Genomic DNA, 15,678 nt, shown 5'->3' with positions numbered 1-15,678 from the left:
CTCTGCCTTTTACATTGGGAGATTCTTCTTCAGGGCCACCCTGTTTGTGTCCAGTCGGACAACTCCACTGCTGTGGCGTATATCAATCGTCAGAGTGGCACTCGCAGTATCCAAAATTCTCCTCTGCGTGGAACTCAGAGTTCCAGCCATCTCTGCAATTCACATTCCGGGAGTAAGCAACTGGGAAGCGGACTTTCTCAGTTGGTCCTCAGCAGACCCCGGCAAGTGGTCCCTTCATCCGGAGGGGTTTGCGGAAATCTGCAACCTCTGGGGCGCTCCGGACGTGGACCTCTTTGCGCCCCACCACAACCAGAAGGTTCCCCACTTTGTGATGAAGTCCTGGGACCCCTGGCTCTAGCCAAGGATGCTCTGGCGATTCCATGGTCGGGCTTCGCCCTATCGTATCTGTTCACTCCTCGTCATGAGAAAGCTCAAAGCAGTGGGCGTTCCCGCCATTCTCGTGGCTCCAGACTGGCCCCAGCGGGCGTGGTACGCCGACGTGATCCGGCTTCTGGACGATGCGCCTCTTCGCCTCCCGCTTCGTCCAGACCTCCTCTCTCAGGGTCCCCTGTGCCACCCCAATTTACCGTTGCTGCATTTGACGGCATGGCGGTTGAGACCGCAGTTCTATGGGCCCGAGGTTTCTCTCCCCAGGGGATTCGCACCATGCTCAGGGTGCACAATCCCTCCTCTGTAAAGATTTACTGACTGTCTTATTTTCGTTGATGTGAATCCCAGTCCTTTTCTCCAGTTGTGTTCTCCCTCCCCCGACTCCTTTCTTTTTTGCACTTGGGGCTGGACCAACGGTTAGCTCTCAACTCCCTTAGGGGTCTGGTTTTGGCCCTTTCCATTCTCTTTCAATACCCTCTAGCATCCGATTCTCATGTTCATACTTTTCTTCAGGGAGTGGCCCACGCAGCACCTCCTTACAGGTCCCCTCCATTCCCTTGGGATTTGAACATGGTTCTTGGTGCCCTGCAGGATGCTCCCTTTGAACCCCTCAAGGAGGTTTCCCTTTGTCTCCTTTCCTGGAAGGTGGTGGTCCTTATCGGAATTACCTCTATTAGATGGGTTTCGGAACTGGCGGCACTCTCCTGCCACTCTCCCTTCCTGATCATCCACCAGGACCAGGTTGTCTTCCGTCCAGTTCCATCCTTTTTACCTAAAATGGTTTCTGTTTTCCACCTCAATGAGGACACAGTCCTTTTGCCCCGCTCCATCTCATCCCCAGGAGCGTTTGCTCCATAAACTGGATGTGGTGCAGGCTGTGCGAACCTACCTCTCTATTTCACACAAGGAGATAGATAGCGGAGTGCTCACCATTTCAGATTAGAGGCAAATCAATTTCCATCTCTTCATCCACGGAACCTAGTCAGTCCTGGCAGGGAGGCGGCGGATGACTCCGGGGGGAGCTTAGACATCGGGGACACGGACCGTATCACGCCATTAGGCGCTTCGTCAGGCCGCTGAGACTCAGCAGCCTGACGAAGCGCCTAACGGCATGATACGGTATCTATCTCCTTGTGTGAAATTGAATTGTACTCTATCTGCCTTCAGCGTGTAGCGTCACCCTATCACCTCTATCTGTCCAGAGTTAATGACGACTTGTTAAGTTTTGTGAATTGTGCTGGTCTTGATCAACTGCGGTGGTGCTGGCTACATATACTTGTGTCTTGGTGAACACATTCTACCTCTTAATCACTTCATCCTTTCGTCAGTGTGACTACTTTTTTGTTCTTACGGACGGTCACCGTAAGGGACAACCTGCTTCAAAGGACACCATTTCGTGGTGGATCAGGTCTGTCATTTTGGAAGCTTACCATTGTAAAGGGAAGACCCCACCCTTCAAGGTTTCAATGCATTCTGTCGGAGCTTCCTGGGCTCTCCGCAACAGGGCTTCTGCCTCACAAGTCAGTAAGGCGGCTACCTGGTCATCATTGCACACTTTTACAAAATTCTACCAGGTTCATACCTTTGCATCCGCTGATGCTAGTCTGGGCCGTAAGGTGTTGCAGGTAGCGGTGGTCCAGCCTGCCCCCTGACTGGTTTCTGTGCCCACCCTAGGGACTGCTTTGGTATGTCCCAAGGTCTGTCCCCTTCCCCCCCCCCCCCCAATGGAGCCGATGGAGAAAAGGAGATTTTTTTGTTCTTACCGTAAATTCCTTTTCTCGGAGGATCCATTGGGGGACTCAGCTCCCGCCCTTTCTTTTGGTGTTCCTGGTTTGGTTACCTGTCCGAGGGTGCGTTCAGTTATTTTTTGTTCTGTGGTTACCGCGGTCTGTTCTTGGTTTTCTGCCTTTCAGTCCTCTCCTACTGCTCTGGAACTAAACTGATTAGCTCAGTCTCTGTAGGCAGGTGTATCCTGCTAGGAGGAGCAGACTTTTTTGGTTTCCATAACATCAAGTCTCCTAGCAACAACAGCATTTACCCAAGGTCTGTGTCCCCCAATGGATCCTTCGAGAAAATGATTTTACGGTAAGAACAAAAAAAAAAAATCTCTTTTTTTCTATTATATATATATATATATATATATATATATATATATTATATATACACACACACACACACACACATATATATACCCACACACAAACAGCATTAGATAGGGAGCACACCCAAACTTTGAAAATGGTAGAAAGTCGGGGTGCAGGCAAGGAACACAGTCCCAGTCGCAGACCTTATATAGAGATCCAGTTATAGGAAATCCAGCAGCACACCCAGGTATGAGTAAAACACCAGCAGTGAGGGGAAAAGAAAAAAGCTAATTGGACATAATGTCACACCAAACTCCAAAAATGGTCTGGACAAAATGATTGGCACCCTTTCAAAATTGTGGAAAAATAAGATTGTTTCAAGCATGTGATGCTCCTTTAAACTCACATGGGGCAAGTAACAGGTGTGGGCAATATGAAAATCACAGCTGAAAGCAGATAAAAAGGAGAGAAGTTCACTTAGTCTTTGCATTGTGTGTCTGTATGTGCCACACTAAGCATGGACAACAGAAAAAGGAGAAGAGAACTGTGAGGACTTGAGAACCAAAATTGTGGAAAAATATCTACAATCTCAAGGTTACAAGTCCAACTCCAGAGATCTAGATTTGCATTTGTCCAGAGTGTGCAACATTATCAAAAAGTTTGCAACCAATGGTACTGTAGCTAATCTCCCTGGGCGTGGACAGAAGATAAAAATTGATGAAAGATGTCAACGCGGGATAGTCAGATAGTTCAAGTTGTCCTGCATGAAATGAAACGCTATGGCAGGAGACCCAGGAGGAGCCCACTGCTGACACAGAGACACAAAAAAACAAGACTACATTTTGCCAAAATGAACTTGAGTAAGCCAAAATCCTTCTGGAAAAATTTCTAGTGGACAGATGAGACCAAAATAGAGCTTTTTGGTAAAGCACATCATTCTACCATAAACGGAATGAGGCCTACAAAGAAAAGAACACAGTACGTACAGTGAAATATGGAGGAGGTTCAATGATGTTTTGGGGTTGTTTTGCTTCCTCTGGCACTGGGTGCCTTCATTGTTCCAGCAGGACAATGACTCCAAACATACGTCAAAAAGCATCCAGAAATGGTTGGCAACAAAGCGCTGAAGAGTTCTGAAGTGGCCAACAATGAGTCCAGATCTAAATCCCATTGAACACCTGTGGAGAGAGCTTAAAAAATTGCTGTTGGGAAAAGGCGCCTTCCAATAAGAGAGACCTGGAGCAGTTTGCAAAGGAAGAGTGGTCCAACATTCCAGCTGAGAGGTGTAAGAAGCTTATTGATGGTTATAGGAAGCGACTGATTTCAGTTATTTTTTTCCAAAGGGTGTGCAACCAAATATTTAGTTAAGGGTACCAATAATTTTGTCCAGCCCATTTTTGGAGTTTGGTGTGACATTAAGTCCAATTAGCTTTTTTTTCCCCCTCCTTTTTTGGTTTAGTTACAATAAACACAAAGGGAATATATAGGTGTATAGCAAAAACGTGTTACTGCAATCCTTTTCTGTGAGAAATACTTAATTTTCTTGAAAAATTTCAGGGGTGCCAACATTTACGGCCATGACTGTATATGTGTGTATGTATATCTTCACATCCTAAACTGAACCCACAACCTTACCCCCCCCCCCCCCATAATAATACTACCTGTACCAAACATTACATATCCGTTACATGTATCTACTATATATATTTTTTTTTTTTTTATTATTGACACATGCACAAACACCCAGCCCCACGTGTTCGGGGATGCCGTGCCAACACTGTCACCTAGCGGTGGCGTCAAGCAAGAGCCACACGAGACACTAGACCAGATGACAGCACCAATACCACCCGCCCGATTCACGCAGCAACTGGGTCTGCCCGCACTGTAGGCCGACACAGGTAAGGACTGCAATGCCTGATCCCCATTGTACAATAGCCGTGGTGCGTACGACAAAGCTGACACTGCCCGCAGTGGCCAGACCTAACAACGGCCAGGCATGCCGCCGCAGGGAAACAGTGCCGCAGGGAATAAGTCCTGCCCCACTGCCAGCGGCACCAACAAGTAAGCACAGAAACCGTGCATGTAACGAAAACAAGCCAGGGACCGTGGGCCTGATATTAAACAGCGGCGGGCTGATTACATGCAGATAAATAACATACCCGCAAATAGAATATAAGACCCTGCCGCCAGAGACCGGCACTTATCATCCCCAGGACAGGAACGTAATGTTACTGCCACTCCACTCACAGGACATACGAGCTCGCAGCATTAGCCAGTAAACTGAAAACACCGCCACACGCACCTGTGGCACGGGCGGCGTGCGCTTAAATATCCCATGCCCCTCCCACAAATGCAGCCTAATAGGCTTAACACATATCCAAAAAACATATTGACATTATTGGCAGTCCCAATGGCAATTGGTCCAACGTGAGAATCTCTGTACCACACATTAGAATATGTTCTCTTTATATAAATAAATAAATAATTAATATTAATAAAATAAATTGGCCTTGTGGTCCCTAGAAGCCACTATACCTTTTAACCTAAATTCTGTAAAATAGCTGAGTAACTGCATGTTGCCCCTAGGCCAGAGTCCTCACTCCTGACTTTTTTCTTCCCCTTTCTCCCTACAGCCAGGGATATGACAGGGTTGTCCCCATTCTCATCCCTATTTGCATTGGCCTTGGAGGCATTTAGCTATCTGAATCAAATCATCTTCATCAATTAAAGGCATATTAACTGCAGATTGGATAGGCACCAGGTTGTATGCAGATGACACGATTTTATTCACAGATCAGGCCACTGATACTTTCAGTACCTGGCCTATCAATAACTCAAGCAAATTTGCATTGATGTTACCCTCCCATTCAATCCACTATCTGTATACAATTTGTCCCTTGCCTGTCCACCATCCATATGAAATGCCTGCTATCTTCAGCCTGTCTTAGATATTGCCCCCTGACGTAAACTTTCGTCATTTGATCAAATCTTGTACATCCAATAATTTTACGAGGACATATAAAATTCCTTTTTATCCACGCTATTAAACACCCCAATCCCACCTAACCTAAGGGTCTGTTTACATGGGGAAAATGGGCTCCCATTGAGCTTCCAGCAGTTCTCATAAACTTCCAAGTAAAACTGCTCTAAAAAGGGAAACATCATTTCTTTTATCCGAGCGATTTAAAAAAAAAAATCAGTTCTTTTTGAACATTCTCTTTTGATGTCAATATGAAAGAAAAACCACATTGTCTTTGCCCATGTGAACATTCCCTTAAATTTGTTTGTATAAAATACCAGACAAAGATCAGCACCATACCAGCATCTTTTTGAGATTCTAGATTGATGGAAACTATTGACTGTCTCTAAATAACAATACACTGCTTGCATTGCACACAGTGCATAGTGAAGCCATATAGAAATACCCACATCAATCAAAATGTCTGACACATCAAGAGACAGGTACATTATTGATCATGTGTTTCGATCCCTTTTCTCGTTTAAAATGGAAGCAGATATCATTTAATTTAGCAGGTCATACTTAGGGCCCCAAGTCTAACCTAACTCTTTCTTTAGGTTAAGCTTTAAGGTAGTAATCCTGTAGCACCCCTGTGTATATGTGATGTCAAGTATGTGTACATTGTGCAATATACTGTATGATGCTGAAAACAAAAGCTTATGTGTTAAGGTGCAGAATTTTTTTTTTTTTTTTTTTTAGTAAAGGCACAAAATCAACTTGTGCCACAAACTGCAAAGAAAGAAAGAAATCTAATATAGGTAGCATCAGTTTAGAGAGGGAGAAGAAAAGCCAGGGGAAAGTACACACCTATGCAGGCTCTGTAGAGAGGAAAGAACCCACCTCCCACCAGTGGCTGCATCAGACAGAGGGGGGGAACACACACTGCTTGGCATCGTGCCACCATGGTGGTACAAGGGAGAGGAGATCCTTCTGTGAAGAAGTACAGAAATGAAACTAGGCTGAAACATGAGAGATAATGCAGGCAGTAACATCTTGGACACACAGACCTATCATTCAGCATGTATTACTGGAAGCGACATGCCCACATAAGAAAAATCTGAAACTAGTAGCAGGTTGCAAACTGCATCATGAGGCCTGAAAATGACTTAAGAAATTGAGACTATTACTTGAACTTATCCAACTCAAGGTAACCACTGACATATATAAACTTTTCAAAGGTATCAATAGCCTGTAAATGAATGTTAAAGCAGCTTCAGTTCATCCAGGGTTGTTTGTGCAGACATTCATACAATACTATACTTCCAATACACTTCATATGTCACTCTCGTTTAGTCCCCCACAAAAATATATGTTTTTGTTTAAAATCACATAACTTTATTAAAAACAAAAAGCAGTGCTCTTCAAATGTAAAAATACCCCACAGCCTGGAGTGCAAATATGAAACTATTAATATGATAAAGCTCCTTAAGAGGCACAGAGGGCTGTTGCATAACAGAAATAGCACCCATTAGTCCAGTTACATGGTATAGCCTTTTTAATGGATATCACAGGTAGCAGCCAAAAACATCAAAGTCACCGGCTGATCTCTTATGTGCTTGAGGAATAATGCCTCCTGTGCATGTGCTTGTCCACACAGGTAGGCTGATGTAAGACTGTTTAAATATGAGAGCCATTGATCTACCCAATACTGGGCATACATGCTGCAATATCACTAGTCACTGACCAGGGTTTGCAACCTGCATAGCCCTGGGCAGAGCAATAATGTATGCAAATGTGGTCGAGAGAGGACTGAAGATGTGTGTGCTACAACGGGAAATGAATGCTCGCAAGTAAAAGCAAGACTGTGCCTTTTTATTAAGGGGTCACAGCTATACTTATTGGAATATTGCACTCAGTATGAGCCTTTACAACATAAGACATTGGTTTGTGATATCATACATATTATGAAATGTTTGTAATTCAGTCCTCCCCTTTTACAATGCCTGATGTTCCCCGAATGTCTGTGTAAAATGAGTATTATCTTCAATGAGACTGTCACAAAGGGAGTTCATTTCCATAGCTGAGCATTATTATACTGGATGAAAAGGCACATTACTGCTCCTGAAAGTCAGAGTACATTCTTAAAATCTATTCACAAAAGTTTTAACGTCATAATAAAATATCAGATCTGTTTAAAAATAATTTCTTCCTAGGTTTGTGCTTAGCAATGAAACATCTTTTACAATACAAATAAAGCAGCATTAGACAGGAAAGTAACGATTCGTCAGCTGTTGAGTCCACAGTATAGAAGGTCATACCGCTCAATAGTGTTTTGATACAATTCTTGGAGAAAGTATCAAACCGATATCCTTAAGCACCACAGATGGTTAAGTACTCTTTGCTTCACAATTACAGAAAAAAAACACTTCAGTAAGAAGATGGTATTGCATATTGCAGTTCCCATACAAGGTAAAAATAATTAAAAGAGAATTAGACTCTATCAGTGACTACTCCCTAAGAGAAAGGAAAGTCAGACTGAGCCAAATTCAACGCAGCTGCTAAGAAATATTCAACTGTGGTAACTTTTTGTATCCAAAAACATCATGTTTTTGTGCCATTCTTCATTTAAGACCATTTATATCTAACTTTAGTCTTTAAAAAAAAAAAAAAAAAATGGGGAAAAAAAAATTATAAAAAAAAACCTCTGTTGTCTCAGTAAGAAAGCTCGGCCAATAATAAAATGGCTAAGGCAATAGTGTCAAGGCACTAACTAGTTGATCCATGTTGAAATCTGAGCTTCATTAACTTGTCTCATCCAGTATTGATTGATACGATATATGATTTATACTTTAAGACTCAACCACATGTTGCCGTGTCAGGATCTGAAGACATGTACAGCCCTCACTACATATTGTCGGCAGACTGGACATTCACTCATACGCATGCCGCACTTTGTGCAGGTCACCATGTGACCACATTCTAGAAGTACACAGTCGATGGGGGAATCCATGCACACTTTGCAGATGTTTTCATCACCAGCTGGGCCGAACTTGCCTGTAAAAACACAAGCACATGGAGTCAACATTACAACAAATGCTTTAAAAGAAAGAAAGCATCAGTTACTTACCTTTCTAATCCTGCACGGATTCCCTGTTCAGGTCTTGGTCAGCACCCTGGTCTTTCTTTTGTAGCCGCAGCCAATAAGTGGCTACAAAAGTACCCAAGTGGTGATGCTTGGGTATAGCCAGTTCAATATAGGGATATGTCGGCACTTCCATGAAATCTACGGTGGTGCATGTGGCAGGGTAAAGCCACAGGTAGAAAAAGATGATACCACTCAGCACTCACCACCATGATGCACAGTAAAGATTTATTATGCCATAGTGTAGTATAAAGATGTGTTTTGGCGTGGGAGCCTTCCTCAGCTGTCTGCCCACAGCGAAACGCGTCCTTGTACTACACTATGGCATAATAAATCTTCACTGTGCATCACTGGTGAGTGCTGGGTATCATCTTTCTTCTACCTGGGTATAGCCAGTTATCACCAAGGCCATACCCAAGCATCACCCTGATAGGCTGCGTCTGTGACATGATGAAAAGACCGGGTGCCATTAGGGATCAGCGCAGGATAGGAAAGGTAGGTAACTGCTGCTTTCATTTTGCAGCATTAAAAACAAATTCAACATGGATAACCCCTGTAACAAAACAAAAGAATGACTGAGAACCAGGATCTATCTATCTAAGAAAATTCTAAACCCTTACAAAACTGAAGAATGGTTCTCTTAGTAACCATGCGGATTTTCAACATCATTTCAGCCGGAATAAGCTGATCGACACTGCTACTGTACAGCGGATAAACTTAAAACATATATACACTAACAGCCAATATTCATTCGTAACTAATGGCCTTTAGCTTTAAAAAAAAGAATCTACAATAAACCTATTAATCCAAATTTATTTTTTTATTTTACAATACACGTGCCAATACAATGAACCAGTGATCAACAATGGCAGCATATGTGCAATAATTGTACAGATCAAAGTGTCCATCATGTACTTGAAATCATTTATTGGTACTTTAAAACTACATAAAAATTCAACTAAGCGTCCCCACACACACACAGACATATTATTACTGCAATTTGCTTCTGTATTACTGCCTGAAGTCCCAGCCTGACTGCGGATCTGGCCACGTTAATATGGGCTTGCAGCTGTAATACGGGCACATAAATGTGTCCATACCATGTGCTGAAAGTACTGTTGTGGTCACGATTATTGACACCCTTGATTGTTTAACATAAAAAAGCCAGTATTCCCAGAAACAGGTGGATATGAACAAAGCATCCTTTTGTATCCTGTATGTTAATAGCACGTCCAAATACATTGAACAAAAAAGTTGACCTGCTACCATACATACAGTCTACTAGCATTCTCTCAGGCTCTTCAATGTTTGCACATTGACTTTAATGGGATCTGCTGTAGATGTTCCACTGCCGAAATTCTGCAGCGGTAGACCCTCAGCGGCTCAAACTTCAAATGGGATACTCAAGGATAGGATCACACACAGCACATATGCAGCGTATTCCACACTGGGAAAAAGTAAGGTGCAGTAAGGTTTGAAGGGGGGGCCCAGCACACCGATGAGACTGTGACACGCTGGCCCGCCTCCAAACCTTACTGTACGCACAGGGCTGCGGCATGTCTGCTCATAGCAAAATGTTCAGCATATTTCCCACTGCCCGACAGATATATCGTAGCATGAAATACACTGCGTATGCGCTTTGTGTGACCCTACCCTAAGGGGGCATTTCTAGGCGTTTATGACATATTCACAGGTCTGTGCCTAGAACCCACACCTCTCTCAAGATGGAGGGCCACCTTCAGGAATTGGAGGTGGTAACAAGCCAAAAGCAGCTAAAAAGCTGGTTTCAGCATTTTGCATAACTGCCATTGTCTTTAATGTAAACTGTGTAAACAGCAGAGCACGGGGAGCTACGTTGTTCATGTAACTTCCCTTAAACTACTCGAATACTTATTACTATATTCAAGCAGTTTCACTAAACTTTTTTTTTTTTTTGTTTTTTGTTTTTTACATTTCAGGAGATCTCTTACATAGTGTACTTAAGTTTTCTGTTACCCTGAAAGCCCCCTCAGGGATGTGGAAATTCTATCGCCCGACGCCCGGGACAAGTAGTTTTGGGCGCCGGGCAGGTGAATTGTTTATAGAGTTAGCCCTGTATCGGGCTAGCAGGGACAGACAGACTTCCCCCTTATTTTTCTTTAATGTCGGTGTGAGGCGCAGGAGCTGATGGAAGTCTCCACCTCACACCAGCGCTCAGAGTGTATGGAGGGGGCGGCGGCCTCCAGCTGACTGCAGAGTCCCCTTATCTCCCCTCCCGGAGGATGGACGGAGCTCAAAAGACACAGCAGGGGGAGAGAGAGGATGTAGACAGCTCCGAGCACAGCTCCATCCCCCGCACACAGCTCCCCCCACCCCCTCCCCGGCTCTGTCTAGACAGGACCTAATCCACCACGGGGAGGTTGCTTGTTTGCACGGGGAAAACACAGAGCGGGGGGGTGAGGGGGAGGACGGAAATCTCACCTCACACCGGCGGTGACTACAGCTCTGATGTCCACTCATGGCGGCTCAGGTGAGGAGACCGAGAATACAGGCGGCGGCAGGAAGGGTGGTTGTATATGTATGGTGTGAGTGTATGTGTGATGTGTATGTAATGTATGATGGGGGGGCAGCGGCAGGTGTATGTATGATGTGTGCATATGTATGGTGTATATCAGTGTTTCCCAACCAGGGTGCCTCCAGCTGTTGCAAAACTACAACCTGGGCATGCTGGGAGTTGTAGTTTTGCAACAGCTGGATGCACCCTGGTTGGGGAACACTGGTGGATATGTATGGTGTGAGTGTATGTGTGATGTGTGTATGATGTCTGTCTATGTGTGATGTGTATGTAATGTATGATGTGTGTATGATGTCTCTGTGTGTGATGTGTATGTAATGTATGATGTGTGTATGATGTCTAAGTGTGATGTGTGTGTGTATGTGATGTATGATGTGGGGTGGGCAGTGGCGGGTGTATGTATGATGTGTGCATATGTATGGTGTATATGTATGGTGTGAGTGTATGTGTGATGTGTGTATGATGTCTGTGTGATGTGTGTATGTTATGTATGATGTGTGTTTGATGTCTATGTGTGATGTGTATGATGTGTGTTTGATGTCTATGTGTGATGTGTATGTAATGTATGATGTGTGTATGATGTCCATGTGTGATGTGTATGTAATGTATAATGTGTGTATGATGTCTGTGTGTGATGTGTATGTAATGTATGATGTGTGTATAATGTCTGTGTGTGATGTGTGTATGTAATGTATGATGTGGGGGGGGCAGCGGTGGGTGTATGTATGATGTGTGCATATGTATGGTGTGAGGGTGTGAGTGTATGTGTGTATGATGTATGTGTGCATGTAATGTATGATATGGGGGGGCGGCAGTGGCGGGGGTGTGTGTATGTATGATATGGGGGCAGTGGCTGGTGCATGTATGATATGTGTATGTATGAATGTTTTGTATAGGAGCGGACTGTCACGTCGGGCATTAGGGCAGTTGTACCATCTAAATTTTATTTATTTTTAGTGGCCCCCGCACTAAATTGCACCCCCAGAATCCCACCCTTCATACTCACCCGACAACCAAGAGCCCCACGGATGCACGCAAACACGCCCGAACCAAAACTACAACTCCCAGCATGTTACACAATAACCTTAACTGTACTATACAGTGCAACATGCTGCAACACCCACACAACCATAGACTGTATCAGGGCATGCTGGGAGTTGTAGTTATCTAGTAACTAAATGCAACTTCCAGCATTTTCTGACACAAAATGCACCACATAAACTGGAGAAGCATAACACCCCCCCCCCCCCCAGTAACATAAGTCCCTATTGAGACTGAAAAATAGTGATTAAAATATTTTAAAAAGTGCTATATATGTGAATAAGCCCCTTACTAATAAAAGTTTCCAATTTTCTTTAAATAAAAATAATGTACAAAAATAAACATAAGTGGTATCGCTACATGTGGAAATGTCCAGACTATTAAAATATAATGTTAATTAAACCGTACGGTGAACGGTGTAAATGTAAAAAATAGTCCAGAATTGTTAATTTTTGGTCACTTCATATGAGAAATTTTTTATGGTGATCAAAAAGTTATATCTAGACTTTTCTGGGCTCGGGTGTAAGAGGAGCTACAGATCTCCCACCGCTAATAGCCTGGCATGCTGCGATCGCCTATTAACCCATTAGATCACCGCTGTCAGCAGTGTCTAAAGGGACCTTGTATCCATCCCTGGTGGTCTAGTGGGGGGAATCGTACTATTTTGGTTGAAATTATTTCATCCACCAGGACAAGTGGATTTTCTTGAGGGACAAGTAGATTGTGTTCAGCTTTAGTCCCTTGGACAAGTAGTTTAGTTGGACAAGCTTTAGTCCCTTGGGAGTAGTAGTTTTGCAACAACTGGAGGCACCCCTAGGCGCGGTGCGGCGCGGCGGGGGGAGCGGTGGCGGCGATAGGTCTCAGGACCCCCGGACAGGCAGGGGGAGAGAAGCGGGTGGCGGCGGCGGCCTATGGCACCGCAAAAGCTACTGCAGTGCATTGATTTAAAGCGCCCGCTTTAAATCAATGATCTGCAGCGGTGTCGCAGGGGGATAAATAGCCGATAACTTATACCGGAATATCGGTATAAGTTATCGGCTATCGGCCCTAACCTCCACCGATTATCGGTATCGGCCCTAAAAAAACGATATCTGTCAATCCCTAGAAAACATCACACTGCCGCTCAGCCTATCGCTCAGCCTTTCAATGCACTCATTCTCTCTGTCCCTTTAATCTGATAAATGGCTGCGTATGACCTGCATTCATTGTCCTGATGGCTCAGCACCTAGGCTGCAGCTATATGACACAGCGACGAATGACACTCGAATGCCCTGTTTAATCCTTTTTAACTAAGGGATACAGTCAGTCAGCTCAAAAGGTGACAATGACACTGCGGCTTAGTTCTTACCTTCTTCTCCCATGGTAACTAAAGAAAAAAGAAAAAACAAATATTATAAAACTAGCAGTATTCTGGCTTCAAAGTAATGCTGTTCTTTCAAGTTCAAAAAAGTAGAACAAGTAATAATTAAAAAATCAACTACAGAATATACAGTTCTAAAGAGCAGCTAACTAACATTAAGACTCATGGTATGCTATTATACAGCATGCCATTATAATAGGAAAATTACAGGATCTGGTCGTACAGTCAATGAAATAACAGAGAAGTAGATTATGTGCTGCAGTTAGACAAATGTAGCACCAGAAGATTATATGCACTGGGAATTACAAAGAGAATTTCCTGCTGCATTCTGGATATGTATACAGAATAACTAGAGTAAGATGTCTCACTACTCATCAAGGTAAAACTGTTGTGCGAGATTAGATTAACATGGCAACTTTGAGATATAGCGTCAACCTCCTACAAAGTTACTGCAGCTAAACACCATTCACTTGGAAGAACCAGAGCTGCAATACCACACACAACCAAGGACAAAAAAGTGGCACTGTTTAGCTAATCTCATACAACCTTTTTAAAAGGAAATGTGTCAGCAGAAAATAACCTATTGTTTAAAGGGGTTATCCAGAAAAAGAAAAAACAGGGATAAATTCTTTCATCCCCGCTCCCCGTCTGTCTCCAGGTTGGGTGTGGTTCTGCAGCTCAGATCCATTGAAGTGAATGGAGCCAAGTTGTAAAACCACACCCAACCTGGAGACAGGGTGAGTGGTTTTTGAAAGAAATTAGCTCTCTTTTTCTATTCCAGGATAACCCCTTAAGGACCCGGGGTTTTTCCATTTTTGCACTTTCGTTTTTTCCTCGTTACCTTTAAAAAATCATAACTATTTAAATTTTGCACCAAAAAATCCATATGATGGCTTATTTTTTGCGCCACATATTCTACTTTGTAATGATATCAGTCATTTTACCCAAAAATCTACGGCAAAACGGGAAAAAAAATCATTGTGCGACAAATTTGAAGAAAAAACACCATTTTGTAACTTTTGGGGGCTTCCGTTTCTACACAGTACATTTTTCGGTAAAAATGACACCTTATCATTATTTTGTAGGTCCATACAATTAAAATGATACCCTACTTATATAGGTTTGATTTTGTCGTATTTCTGGAAAAAATCATAACTACATGCAGGAAAATGTATATGTTTAAAATTGTCATCTTCTGACCCCTATAGCTTTTTTATTTTTCCGCGTATGGGGCGGTATGAGGGCTCATTTTTTGCACCGTGATCTGAAGTTTTTAGCGGTACCATTTTTGTATTGATCGGACTTTTTGATAAATTTTTTCAGGATGTGAAAGTGACCAAAAATAACCTATTTTGGACGTTGGAATTTTTTTGCACTTACGCCATTGACCGTGCGGTTAAATTAATGATTTATTTTTATAATTTGGACATTTCCACACGTGGCGATACCATATATGTTTATTTTTATTTACACAGTTTTTTTTGTTTTATTAGGGAAGGGCTTAAATGATCTTTATTAACTTTTTTTTTTTTTTTTTGCATTTTTCTAGCTCCCATAGGGGGCTATAACACTGCACACACTGATCTTTTACATTGATCAATGGTTTCTCATAGGAAACCATTGATCGATGATTCTGCCGCTTGACTGCTCATGCCTGGATCTCAGGCACTGAGAAGTCATTCGGTGATCAGACACCTGGAGGCAGGTAAGGGGACCCTCCTCATGTCCTACAGCTGTTCGGGATGCGGCAATTTCACCGTGTCGATCCCGAACAGCCCCCTGAGCTAACCGGCATTAATTTAGTTTCACTTTAGACGCGGCGATCAACATTAAACGCAGCGTCTAAAGGGTTAATAGTGCGCGGCACCGCGATCAGTGCCACGCACTATTAGCCGTGGCCCCGTGTTATAGAACGGGAGCGGACTCATGACGTACCGGTACATCATGGGTCTTTAAGAGGTTAAAGGGGTACTCCCCTGGAAAAAAAAATTTTAAATCAACTGGTGCCAAAAAGTAATACAGATTTGCAAATTACTTCTATTTAAAAATCTTCCAGTACTTATCAGCTGCTGTATGTTCCAGAGAAAGTTCTTTTCTTTTTGAATTTCCTTTCTGTCTGACCACAATGCTCTCTGCTGACACCTCTGT

At 43.2% G+C, this 15,678-nt stretch overlaps 1 protein-coding gene across 6 annotated transcripts in view; it reads right to left on the bottom strand.

Moving 5' to 3' along the window:
- Positions 1 to 6,805: 6,805 nt before the first annotated feature.
- Positions 6,806 to 15,678, bottom strand: part of RFFL (ring finger and FYVE like domain containing E3 ubiquitin protein ligase) — a 51,539-nt gene continuing 42,666 nt past the window's right edge. For 3 of the 6 annotated variants that reach the window (XM_056556512.1, XM_056556513.1, XM_056556507.1), the window contains exons 6-7: positions 13,519 to 13,536; positions 6,806 to 8,487 (exon numbers count right to left, since the gene is read on the bottom strand). In XM_056556512.1, the coding sequence (XP_056412487.1) occupies positions 8,309 to 8,487; positions 13,519 to 13,536 (197 nt within the window). In that variant the 3' untranslated portion in view covers positions 6,806 to 8,308. The remainder of the gene's footprint in view (positions 8,488 to 13,518; positions 13,537 to 15,678) is intronic. The other 3 variants (XM_056556509.1, XM_056556510.1, XM_056556508.1) reach the window with 2 other exon arrangements.

The sequence above is a fragment of the Hyla sarda genome, chromosome 2 (genome assembly GCF_029499605.1).
Source record: "Hyla sarda isolate aHylSar1 chromosome 2, aHylSar1.hap1, whole genome shotgun sequence".
NCBI lineage: Eukaryota > Metazoa > Chordata > Amphibia > Anura > Hylidae > Hyla > Hyla sarda.
This window is presented reverse-complemented; position numbering and strand designations above follow the sequence as displayed.